The sequence below is a fragment of the Fusarium solani genome, assembly GCF_023522795.1.
Source record: "Fusarium solani strain SB1 chromosome Unknown bctg00000005, whole genome shotgun sequence".
NCBI classification, from domain to species: Eukaryota; Fungi; Ascomycota; class Sordariomycetes; order Hypocreales; family Nectriaceae; genus Fusarium; species Fusarium solani.
In genome coordinates, this window is record NW_027072153.1 from 719,489 (window position 1) to 732,120 (window position 12,632).

The following is a 12,632-nucleotide window of genomic DNA, read 5'->3' on the forward strand; positions in this document are numbered from 1 at the left end:
AATATCTTGACAGCCTCCACGCCTTGACTGACAGGTCCAGAGTCTCCTGTACCTCAACGGCCTCTCAAGATGGATGCCCCGTGTGCTATTTGCAGCTTCGCTCCGTGCACGCCAACTGCCGAGATCAGTCCAAATCGGGGAACCTCCGTTGCTAGAGGTCTCGATCGCCCTGCCGCCTCCCCAGCAGCCCTGCAAGTGCAAGCCCTATCGGACATAGGCTACGCCGATAGCTTTCAACCTCTTCCATATCGCTTCAGCCCCCTTCTTCCATGAGATGCCATCTACCCGGTCATCACCAAGTCGGTTGAAATCAAGGTTTTTTCGTAATTCGCCTCTTTCTTGTCGCAATCCGCCATTCGCTTGCCCTCCCCGATCACCTCCCCGATCACCTCCTATCTTGCCCGCCTCTCCCGCACCTCCGGCATCCAGATCTCGTTTCAAGCCAACAGTCACTGTCACCTCAACAATGTGAAGCGCCTCTCCACAGGGGAGCCTCATGCATGACGCAGCGCGCGCAGCTCAGATGCATCACGGGGCTAGGCCCATCCCCTGTCCAATCTTTCGTACCAAGGCCTTTTTCAGATACCACTCGCGCGCAAGTGATCTCGTCATCTTGGCAAAGACAGCTGGAGTGATGCGCCCGCGCTCGACTGCCCGCCCAAGCATGAAGATGGCGTCACCAAGAGCTCTCTCTTCAGCTACTAGCGTGTAGAGCTGGTTGGCCACCACTGTCGGCGCTACAAGCAGCTCATCCACGTCCGGCACTGGGTGGCTCTGTGAACCTTCGATAACTCCGTCGGCCTTGTGAAGTGCCTCGCGTAGAATATTAGAATTTGATGTCAGCACATTCGCTAGCTGGGTCAATTGCCCAGCCTCGGCCTGGAACTTAGGTATAGTCGTCAGCATCGCCGTACGTTGTGCTTGTAAGCCAGCCATGCTGGACTCATTTTGTTGTCGGCTGCGCATCCTGATTGCATGTAGGGTTTGAGCTAACTGCCGGAGGAGGGCATCCTTCTCGGGGTTGGGGGGTATGGGAGGGGCAGCGACTGTCGTACTTGGCAATGCCAGTTCCAGAGGCTCATCGAGCAAATCAGGAGGAGGAGGGGGGTTAGCAGGGGCAGGCGGTTGAGGAGGTGCCTGGTTCCATGCTGGGGGTTGTGGAGGTTGCTGGTATTGCTGCTGTTGAGGAGGCATCTGCCATTGTTGCTGTGGAGGGGTGTATGATTGGGCTTCGTTCATGTATGGCGGCTGGGCAACCCTTGTTGGCCCAGGAGGCGGCATATGATGAGGTTGATATTGTTCTGGAGGCCGCGCAAGCCTTGGATCTTGTCCATTCGCGCCCGCAACCTGAGGCGGTAGAGGAGGGGCAGAATCGTACCGCGACATCCGATTAGACTGCGCAGGAGATTTGCCTGGGATGGGAGGCAGCGGTGGGCCAGTTTGATGAGGACTAGCTGGGGTGGGAGATGCATTCTGAGGGCCCTTGGGGGGTGGAGGAGGAGGGCGTGGCTGCTCTGGCGTATGCGGATCTTGGGTTGGTGGTCGAGATATTGAGCTCATGCCTGGAGGCAGAGGCGGGACAGGGGGAGGTGTTGGGCCAGCCTGAGGAGGTGGTGGGCGTGCTTGTTGCCTTGATATAACAGGAGGCTCTTTTGCAAAAATATCGGTCAAGATGGCAAGAAAGTCTTGAAGATTGGACTTCTATTTATCGAGTTAGCATCTATAGCATTCCATCTTAAGCTCAAGCCAGCTTGAAGGGAAACGTACATCCCAAAATTCAGCCCATCCCACAAGGTACGGGTGATATACGAGACCCTGAGGGTCAACGTGCTGGCCTGGGCGGATCATCATAGTCTCGGTCGGCACAACGTAGATCATGGGTGGCTCGCGCGGATATGCATGGGGGACCCATATCGAGACCGGGAAACGGTAGGTGGTTCCGCGGAAGTTGACGGGTAGGGTCCCCGAGAGATGAAGGAGCAAGGCATTGGCGCCATGCGAGAAAGCTAACTAGGTCAGTCTCGGTATGCGACAGGTCGAGAGCTGGCGCGAAGCTGGCAAACAGAGCTCTCGAAGCTCGCGTGCGCTGGAGGAGACGTACTGTGCACATCGGTCCGCGGCGATAGCGTGGGATATCGGGTGAGGGCTTGCGCTACATCGTTGTAGGCGCGATTCACGTCGTGATATTCCTGTCAGGTCGCGTCGAATGTCAGCCCTTGGACTTGGCGGTCCGGTTATGAAGGTGGCTCAGGTCATGAGCGGGGGAGCAGGAGATGCGAGGGAGGGAACAAACACTCGTGAGGACGCTGTAGAGCCAGTTCAGCACATGCTGCTGGACAGGCATCGTGACCCTGACCCTGGATTATGTCGGCGCGTGGTGGACGGTAGAGGTTGAGGGGGAAGGGAGCTATTCACACCTGACCTTGGAGGTCGTCGTCCTTGTCGTCGGGTGTTGGTGCGTGCGTCCCGTTGGTGGTAGGAGCAACCTACGTAATTGAGTACGTACCGTGCACCGTGCACCTTCCTAACTAGAACCGAACCGCGGATAGTGGGGGTTGGAGTGCGGAGATGGAAGCGCTGAACTAAGATGCCTGTAGGGACCGTTTAATCGTTGTTTGTCGATCTGAGAGCTAATCAAATATTGAATCGAAGTCTAGACAAACTACTCGAGTTACCAAAGTGATTGTCTAGTTTCCATCTCTGAAGTTGACACTCTAGTGCGGTTGTGGTGTGAAGCATCGCGGAAATGTCGACATCCCAAAAAACTAGTAGTGAGTAGAAACTCAACTGTGACGTGACACACAAGCAACATTACTCAAATGCAACAAAAGTTGCCATTCAAACATAGAAGCACCTATCCATAAAGTCCAAAGAAGAGATTACACACAGAATCTCGCGAAATACTCATGCTCATACTCCTAGTTTCTTGTGGAAAACTACAGGGTAGCCGCCTTGGTTAAAAGACGCTTTGGCTCAATGTCTTGCATCCAGGCTTCAGCATGTGAAAGTCATTGAGCCTAAAAGCCATACATGCTTTCCCACGCAGTGATGCTCTTCCGGTTTTACTTCTTGCCTTTGCTCAAACCTCAATCTGATTTGTAAAAGACGTCTTTGTCATCGGCCGAAGACGGAGTCACGCCACCACAAACCCCGTGGTTGCACAACCTCCGTGGAAACCGGCCCCGGCCGGTCCGCGAAAACGGACGAGTTCTCTCCTACTAGTGTCGCATTTATTCAAAGTGGCTGCTAGAAAAAACCCATCAAGGTCTCGCGCACCAACCAGAGCAAATGGTTCCATTTTTTCTCTCCTGTCCCCTCGACCGGGCTGGCCAATCGCCGTCTTTGCTGAACCGTTTCGCCGCCAAACTAGCACAGGATAGAGAGAGTCATTTATTAATAAAACGTCTTTTTTTCTGCAACTCGTAGCCTTTTCCCCATATCCCCCCCCTCCCCGCCCGTTTCTTTTCCTCCTCCTCCATCATCTCTCTAGCTCTTGAGCTTGGCTTTATCAACTTCCCCAGACTTTTCTGAACCGGTCTTTGTCCTTGTCTCTCCGGGAGCGGCCCCACTCTTCCGACTCCGGGAACCGGATCTCCGGGTCTTTCTCTTCTCTACTTGTTTCGTCCTCGTACCCCCTCTTCTCTTCCTTTCAACTCGTATTTTCACTCAGCGAAAGAGGCAGCCGTCTCAAAATGTTGCCTCCCGTCCCAGCCCTCGCCGACTATGGCATCTCTCCTACTCATGGGTTTCTTCCCGATGTCCTCCCTCTGACTCGCTTGCCGGATCCTTACTACAACAAGTGGGAGGCCATCGCTGCCAACCTCACGGCCCTCATCCTTAGCCGCAGGTTGCGTGGTGTCATCGACAGGTTGCCTGTCCTCTCCACCATCGGCCTCGAGCACGATGCCGAGTGGCGACGAGCCTATTCGCTCCTCGGCTTCATGGCCCACGGTTACATCTGGGGAGGCGATTCTCCAGCTGACCGTCTTCCGCCGTCCATCTCAGTGCCTCTCCTCGAGATTTCAGAACATCTTGAAGTTCCTCCAGTTGCCACATATGCTGCCGTCTGCCTGTGGAACTTTAAGCCTCTCTTCGTTGACGAGGACATTGACAACCTCGAGAACCTCGCCACACTCACCACATTTACCGGTGGACTCGATGAATCATGGTTCTACCTCGTATCGGTCGCCATTGAGGCCCGCGGTGCCCCAATTATCCCTCTCATGTTAACGGCCATTGCGGCTGCCCGACACGGCGACGCGGCTGCTGTAACCCGTTGTCTGCGCACATTTGCAGAGCGTCTAACGGATTTGACAACCATTCTCCAGAGGATGCACGAGAGTTGCGACCCTACAATCTTCTACCACCGAATTCGGCCTTTCCTGGCTGGTAGCAAGAATATGGCCGAGGCCGGACTGCCCCACGGCGTCATCTACGAGACTGGTTCCGGAAACGAGACATACCAACAATACAGTGGCGGCAGCAACGCTCAGAGTAGTTTGATTCAGTTCTTCGACATCATTCTTGGCATTGAGCACCGTCCTACCGGCGAGTCCCGTGATCCCTCTTCCGACACTGACCGTGGCCGCTCTTCTCACCGACACAACTTCATCATGGAAATGAGAAAATACATGCCCGGTCCTCACGCACAGTTCCTCAACGACGTGTCCCTAGTGGCCAACATCCGCGAGTTTGTCGAGGAGAACCAGTCCGATCGCCAGTTGTGCCTCGCATATGATGCCTGCCTGGCAATGCTCAGCGCATTCCGCGACAAGCACATTGCTATCGTCACGCGTTACATCATCAACCCTTCCAAGCAGGTTCGCGCCCGAAGCCGGTCACGAAGCCCCGAGGCCACTCGGCAGAAACTCAACCTCGCCATCGCATCACGCAAGAACCAGCAGAACCAGAAGGGAACTGGCGGCACTGCTCTGATTCCCTTCTTGAAGCAGGCGAGGGACGAGACGGGAGAGCCTGCGGTCGAGGAGTGGACGAGGCGCTTCATGAAGAGGAAGCTCCAGACAGAGGGCAAGAATGATTTCTTCTTGGGCAAGACGCCCCAGGGACACCTGAGCCTGGAGAAGGAGGATGTAGAAGTCAAGGGTCTTGCTGGATCATGGACCATGGACGATAATGTCGGCGGTATTTGTCTTTACTAGACCTGTTTAGACCTTGAAAAAGAGCGTTGTCTGTATTGCATACACGGCTGGTTGTGCCACTAGTAAGCAAGTTAAACAACACAGATACAGTGCTTATGACAGGTTAGTGGCGTGATGGAGGCTACGACAAGTGTTGAGCATAAAAACCTTGTATAAAGTAAAGTAAATGTGACCCTGACCTGCTAAGCAGGTAATGGAAGTGGGATGCATGAATGTTCAAATCGCAGATATAGACGAACTCAATCAAACGTTTGAGCAAGCTTGTCAAATCTTTTGCAGTCAGCTCAAAGGCCGAAGAGAAGAATACTAAAAGTATATACAGAAAAACAAGAAGATGGTCTATGTACAACAGGGCGGAACGCCAGGTTCAGGATGCCATGTCCTACAATGGACAAGCTTGCTCGTGAGATGACCCCCTTCCAGGAAAGCGCTTCAGCTCATGAACCCCCCTCCCCTTCGTATCCAAACACAAAAAGGATCTACCTCTTAGTTGGGAACGCACTGAGCGTAGTACTCGTTGTGCTGGACGCAGGTGCTGCCGGAAGCACAGGGGAGGTTGCCGTTGGGGTAGGCGGACTTGGAACCGCCGCACTGGTACCAGGCAGCGACGGCGGACTGAGCGGTGGCGGGAGCCGACTTGGTGGCCGAGGCCTTGGCGGTGGCCTGAGCAGATTTAGTCTTCTTGGTCTTGGGGACAGAGCAGCCAGATCGGGTCTTGGAGGCACCGACCTTAGTGGTCTTGGGAGTCGCAGGCTCCTTCACGGGAGCTTGGGTCTGCTGGGGCTTAGAAGCAGAGTTCTGGACCTGAGTCTTCTGAGGGTTGGAAGCAGAGTTCTGGACCTGGGTCTGGGGGTTAGAGGGCTGCTGGACCTTGGTGGACTTCTGCTCAGTGGCGGGGGCCTGAGTCTTCTGGGACTGGACGGCAGCCTTGGAGGTGGAGGCCTTGCTGCCACCGGTGCTGCCGGAGGACGAGGTGTCGCCCTTGTAAGCAGGGAAGCTCGAGTCGTCGTTGCGGACGCAGCCGCTGATGTCGGTGAGAGCCTTGGGGCACTGGACCTGCTCAAAGGTGAAGTCGGGGTTGTCGGCGTTCTGGAACCAGTCGAAACGCCAGTAGCAACCGTCCTTGAGAAGCTCGGGGAACTTGTCGCAGTCGCTTCGGGAAGAGATACCACCGTACTGAGCACCGCCGAGGCCGCTGCCGCCGAACTGGGAAGAGCAACCGTCGAAGATACCGACACCACCACCGGGCATCTGGAGATCGAAGTGGTTCTCACCGAGGTCGCCTCCGGTGTTGGTGGACTGGACAACCATGGTCTTGCCCTTCACGGGACCAGTAGTGAAGGTGAGACTGTCAAGTACGGTCAGTATCAAAAGTAGGCACATCGAGGTGTAAGTGGCACTCACGCATAGCAAGCGCAGCACCAGGTAGACTCGGAGCCTCCAGCGAGCTTGGTGGCAGCGAAACCGTAGGCGAGGTTGTCGTTGACGGCGAAGGGAGAGTAGTTGGTGCAGGCGAAAGCAGAACCACCATCACAACCGCTCTTGGCGTTAGCATCAGAGATGGGGTTGTCGTTCTTGTCGCAGGTCAAGGCGGGAGCGCTGACCGAGGCCTTGCCGCTCCAAGAGCAAGAAGGCTTGCAGCAGTCCCAGTATCGAGTCGAGTGGCCGTTTCCAGAAGCGGCATGCACGGCGAGAGGGCCGACCAGGGCAATAAGAGTAGAGGATCGCATGGTTTCAAACAGCGGTTAATGAGAGACTGGTAGTTGAAAAGAGTGTGTAGTTTAAGAGAACGGTAGAAGAAAGAACGAAGACTGAATGAGAATGAAGTGCTCGAGTGTCCAAGCAGCATCTGGAGATGCAGGCCGCCATCTTATATACTTGCTACACACGAACCATCCCACAGGGTTAGGCCTTTCTGCTGCGGCACCCGTCACAGAGTCCAAATCATCATGAGCATATTCTTCGAAGTGGTCTGTCAGCTTAGGGCGACAGGCATGTTTGCTAGAGTCGGTAGAGGTCAGGGATCATGGAAGTCAAAGAACAAGAGCTGATGATCGTGCTATGTCACGACCTAGTGAGCATATTGGGGCGGGCTAGGAAACGGAAGCAGATCCTCCACTAATAGGGCGACTCGGAGCTCGTCTGACGGGCCGGGGATGCGTGGGCTGGACCGCACGAGTGAGAAATGAAGGCCAGGAGGCTCTGGTTTCAGGAACAGTTGTGGGGATGTTCGGCCGTGGCTCCGAAATTGAGTCCCGATAAACAGGGGTTGATCGGGGTACGACGGGGGTTTCGAAAGTCAGATTATTCGATCCAGACAGGTTTGCCGAGACTAGCAGCGGTGGCAGAGCTGCACGATACAGGTGAGCAATGAGAATCGTGCCGTTTGCCGTGGCCGTTGAGTTGAGATGAGATGAACCCTGCATCTTCTAGAATCCCACGGCGGTTAGCGCTGGATCGTAGTCGTACCCGCGCGGAGCTTTGCTCTCGGATGGTACTCTGGCATGTCACTCTGGAGCTGAACCGACTGGGGAAACGTCTTGAAGAGTTTCATATGAACAAAGGGACGCTTAACACGGCAGAGCGTGCCGATGGTCTGCGTGCCGATAGTCCGTAGCTGTGTTGTGTTGTATGTTGAGGTTGCGATAACCACCAAGCAAGCATTGACGTGAATGCGACCAAGTGCCGGCGATTGAGTGACGGGCCATCTCGCGCGTATCCCCTTTCCCCCTATATTTCATGTTAATTAGCCTGTCGCCGCTCGCCTGCATCCCAAGCCTTTCCTTGTTGGTCCCTTGAGAGGGAATGAGCTGATTTCCCGAAGAAGCGTCTTACAAAAAGCATGGATGTTACTCCATTGGGACCAGCTGGGGCGAGATGGAGTTTTGGGAAATCTGGGTGCCTAGGATGTAAGGCATAAGTAATGCGCCACAGAGGGCAGAGCTCTAGCCACAAGCTCCTGACTCATCAATGTGGCGCTTTCCGATTTCAAAGCTGTTTCTCCTGATGGAGGAGACTAAGCCACTTTAGGATTAGCTCTTTTCAGGCGCGTCTCGTCGCCTCAACCTGAGGCTGCTCGACTGCTCAAGGTTCGGCCTCACGCAAATTCATCACCACTCCACCACGTCTCCCTCATCTTGCGCCTCCGCATCCCTCGCTTCATCGCCTACCCGGAGTGCGTCGTCGAACCATCGAATTAATCGCCGGATGACCACGGGGTGCATCAGGCGCCAGGTCCCCAACTGACCGCCCTGACATTCGCCATCGCATTCGCCAGCGCTCGCTGAATAGTCTTTTGTTCTCTGCGCTTCATCGCCGGAGCAACCGAACCTTTGTCGCCAGATCGCAGCAATATCAACGAATAGATATCGATAGCCATAGGCATTACCGACATCATGGCTGACTACGAGGAGGAGCTTTCCGATTATGACAACTACGACGACCAGGAGGAGGGCATCACCCCCGAGGATTGTTGGACCGTCATTTCATCCTTCTTCGAATCCAAGGGTCTCGTATCGCAGCAGACAGACTCTTTCGACGAGTTTACGCAAACGACCATTCAGGATCTCGTCAATGAGTATTCTGTCATCTCCCTAGACCAGCCCAATCCTCCTTCGCCTCCTGGAGTGTCGATCGCCTTGCGCCGATATGAGATCAAGTTTGGCAGTGTCATGGTCTCGCGACCGACCATCAGCGAGACTGACGGAACCGTTACCTCGCTGCTACCTTACGAATGCCGTGACCGAAACCTGACCTACGCGAGTCCCCTCTATATTAAGATTACCAAGAAGGTGTCCGTGGCTGTCGAGAAGGAGGTTCCTCTGCACGAGATGGACGAGGATCAGCAGGCAGAGTACAAGCGAACTGGTGAAAACCCCACCAAGCTTATCTGGGAGCTCGAAGAGAGTGGCGATGATGAAGGAAAGGCCGACGACAGTTGGAAGGATATGGTCTTTGTCGGCAAGCTTCCTATCATGGTCAAGTCCAAGATCTGCCACTTGAGCAGCGAGCACGATGACAACCTCTTCCTTGTCAATGAGTGTCCATACGATCAGGGTGGATACTTTGTCATCAACGGCAGTGAAAAGGTACTCATCGCCCAGGAACGATCTGCTGCCAACATCGTCCAAGTCTTCAAGAAGGCTCAGCCCAGTCCTTACACATACACTGCCGAGATTCGAAGTGCGCTTGAGAAGGGTTCACGTCTTATCTCGAGTATGATGCTGAAGCTCTATGGCAAGGGAGACTCTGCACGAGGAGGTTTCGGTCAGACCATTCACACCACTCTGCCATTCGTCAAGGCAGATCTTCCTGTTGCCATCGTCTTCCGAGCTCTTGGTGTTGTCTCGGATGAGGATATTCTCAACCACATCTGCTACGATCGAACCGACAGCCAGATGCTTGAGATGCTGCGTCCCTGTATCGAGGAGGCCTTCTGTGTTCAGGACCGAGAGGTTGCGCTCGATTTCATCGGAAAGCGTGGAAACCGTGACCAGGCTGGTCTCGGTCGCGAGAAGCGTGTGCGTGTCGCCAAGGACATTCTCCAGAAGGAGACCCTACCACACATTTCCCAGTCGGAGGGTAGCGAGACCCGAAAGGCTTTCTTCCTGGGTTACATGGTGCACAAGCTTCTGCAGTGCGCCCTGGGCCGTCGTGAGCCCGATGATCGTGATCACTTTGGAAAGAAGCGTCTGGATCTTGCTGGTCCTCTGCTGGCCAAGCTTTTCCGTGGCATTGTGCGAAGGATGAACACGGAGCTTTCCAACTACCTCAAGCGATGTGTTGAAGGCAATAGGCACTTCAACTTGGCTGTCGGTATCAAGCCCGGAACCCTGTCTAACGGTTTGAAGTACTCGCTGGCTACCGGAAACTGGGGAGACCAGAAGAAGGCTGCAAGCTCCACTGCTGGTGTCTCTCAGGTGTTGAACAGATACACCTTTGCATCCACTCTTTCGCATTTGCGACGAACCAACACCCCTATTGGACGAGATGGAAAGCTCGCCAAGCCTCGTCAGCTACACAACACCCATTGGGGTCTGGTCTGTCCAGCCGAGACGCCTGAGGGTCAGGCTTGTGGTCTGGTCAAGAACTTGTCCCTGATGTGCTACGTCAGTGTCGGCTCTCCCTCCGAACCTCTGATTGAGTTCATGATCAACCGAGGTATGGAAGTCGTAGAAGAGTACGAGCCCCTGAGATACCCCCATGCTACCAAGATCTTTGTCAACGGTGTCTGGTGCGGTGTTCATTCAGACCCCAAGCATCTCGTCAGCCAAGTCCTGGACACACGACGAAAGTCGTACCTGCAGTATGAGGTGTCGCTTGTTCGTGACATTCGAGATCGAGAGTTCAAGGTCTTCTCCGACGCTGGCCGAGTCATGAGGCCGGTCTTCACGGTTCAGCAGGAGGATGACCACGAGTCTGGTATTGCCAAGGGAGCTTTGGTTCTGACCAAGGACCTTGTCAACAAGCTTGCTAAGGAGCAGGCGGAGCCACCAGAGGACCCATCAATGAAGATTGGATGGGAGGGTCTGATCCGAGCCGGAACCATCGAGTACCTCGATGCCGAGGAAGAGGAGACGGCTATGATTTGCATGACTCCTGAGGATCTTGATCTCTATCGCATGCAAAAGGCTGGTTACGTCGTAGATGACGATAACACGGACGACCCCAACAGGAGATTGAAGACCAAGACGAACCCCACAACTCACATGTACACTCATTGTGAGATTCACCCTAGTATGATTCTTGGCATTTGTGCCAGTATCATTCCCTTCCCCGATCACAACCAGGTATGTTCCCATGATTCAACGTGATGCCAGCGAAACTAACAATATGTAGTCACCCCGTAACACCTACCAATCTGCCATGGGTAAACAGGCCATGGGCTTCTTCTTGACAAACTACTCTCGACGCATGGACACCATGGCCAACATTCTTTACTACCCACAAAAACCTCTGGCGACAACACGATCCATGGAGTTCCTCAAGTTCCGTGAACTGCCAGCCGGTCAGAACGCCATCGTCGCTATCGCTTGCTACTCTGGTTACAACCAGGAAGATTCCGTCATTATGAACCAGAGTAGTATCGATCGAGGCCTGTTCCGCAGTCTGTTCTTCAGATCCTACTCTGACCAGGAGAAGAAGGTCGGTCTGAACTACACGGAAGTATTCGAGAAGCCCTTCCAGCAGTCGACGCTTCGTATGAAGCATGGTACCTACGACAAGCTGGACGAGGATGGTATCGTGGCCCCTGGTGTGCGAGTGTCAGGTGAAGATATCATCATCGGCAAGACTGCGCCGATTGATCAAGAGAACCAGGATCTGGGTACCAGGACAACGGTGCACCAGCGTCGTGATATCTCCACGCCGCTGCGAAGTACCGAGAACGGTATCGTCGATTCGGTCATTGTGACTGTCAATGCCGACAACGTCAAGTACGTCAAGGTCCGTGTGAGGACGACCAAGATTCCCCAGATTGGTGACAAGTTCGCCTCTCGTCACGGACAGAAGGGTACCATTGGTGTTACCTACCGACAGGAGGATATGCCCTTCACCAGGGAGGGTGTGACACCAGACATTATCATTAACCCCCACGCCATTCCGTCGCGAATGACAATTGCACATTTGATTGAATGCCTCCTCAGTAAGGTGTCAACGCTCGAAGGCATGGAGGGTGATGCAACACCTTTCACCGATGTCACTGTCGACTCCGTTTCGGAGCTGCTCCGAAAGCATGGCTACCAGTCTCGAGGTTTCGAGATCATGTACAACGGCCATACTGGACGCAAGCTTCGAGCGCAGGTGTTCTTCGGACCTACCTACTACCAGCGACTCCGTCACATGGTGGACGACAAGATCCACGCCCGAGCTCGTGGTCCCGTTCAGATCATGACTCGACAGCCCGTCGAAGGTCGTGCCCGAGATGGTGGTCTGCGATTCGGAGAAATGGAACGTGATTGTATGATTGCCCACGGAGCAGCCGCCTTCCTCAAGGAGCGTCTGTTTGAAGTTTCGGATGCCTTCCGAGTCCACGTCTGTGAGGTTTGTGGACTCATGACACCGATTGCGTAAGTCTTGTGACCCTCGACGTTGATGAACCAAAGCTGACATGCAATAGCAACCTTTCCAAGCAGTCGTTCGAATGCCGACCTTGCAAGAACAAGACCAAGATTGCGCAGATCCATATTCCCTACGCTGCTAAGCTGCTCTTCCAGGAGCTGCAGTCCATGAACATTGCGGCAAGAATGTTTACAAGCCGCTCCGGAGTTTCAATTCGTTAAGTGAGATTGATTGGAAGGGGGCGTTTTTCGAAAAAGGAAAAAAAGAGAATGAGGCTACACATGGATATCTAGAATGGAGAAGCCTGAACGGCAGCCGAGGCGGATGCCAATACCAACCGTCCTTGCCGGTATAGCCAGTTAACGCTTTGTAATGTTGAGACGGGGGGTTTGGCCATGTACAAAACTAGCACGT

At 54.2% G+C, this 12,632-nt stretch overlaps 4 protein-coding genes across 4 annotated transcripts; 2 read left to right on the forward strand and 2 right to left on the reverse strand.

Moving 5' to 3' along the window:
- Positions 1–528: 528 nt before the first annotated feature.
- MRS44_008633 (uncharacterized protein) lies at positions 529–2,344 on the reverse strand (the record flags this gene model as incomplete). The annotated part of the gene is made up of 4 exons (XM_065621005.1): positions 529–1,701; positions 1,768–2,010; positions 2,102–2,152; positions 2,294–2,344. 4 exons carry the CDS (start codon positions 2,342–2,344, stop codon positions 529–531), a joined length of 1,518 nt encoding a protein of 505 aa, XP_065477077.1.
- Positions 2,345–3,692: 1,348 nt separating this feature from the next.
- Positions 3,693–5,159, forward strand: MRS44_008634 (uncharacterized protein; the record flags this gene model as incomplete). The annotated part of the gene is made up of 1 exon (XM_046269623.2): positions 3,693–5,159. The coding sequence occupies one exon, from the start codon at positions 3,693–3,695 to the stop codon at positions 5,157–5,159; it is 1,467 nt and encodes a 488-aa protein (XP_046132089.1).
- Positions 5,160–5,645: 486 nt separating this feature from the next.
- MRS44_008635 (uncharacterized protein) lies at positions 5,646–6,889 on the reverse strand (the record flags this gene model as incomplete). The annotated part of the gene is made up of 2 exons (XM_046281197.1): positions 5,646–6,507; positions 6,564–6,889. 2 exons carry the CDS (start codon positions 6,887–6,889, stop codon positions 5,646–5,648), a joined length of 1,188 nt encoding a protein of 395 aa, XP_046132090.1.
- Positions 6,890–8,554: 1,665 nt separating this feature from the next.
- On the forward strand, positions 8,555–12,439 carry MRS44_008636 (uncharacterized protein; the record flags this gene model as incomplete). Its single annotated transcript, XM_046273849.1, has 3 exons — positions 8,555–10,948; positions 10,998–12,226; positions 12,277–12,439. 3 exons carry the CDS (start codon positions 8,555–8,557, stop codon positions 12,437–12,439), a joined length of 3,786 nt encoding a protein of 1,261 aa, XP_046132091.1.
- Between the last annotated feature and the right edge of the window lie 193 nt (positions 12,440–12,632).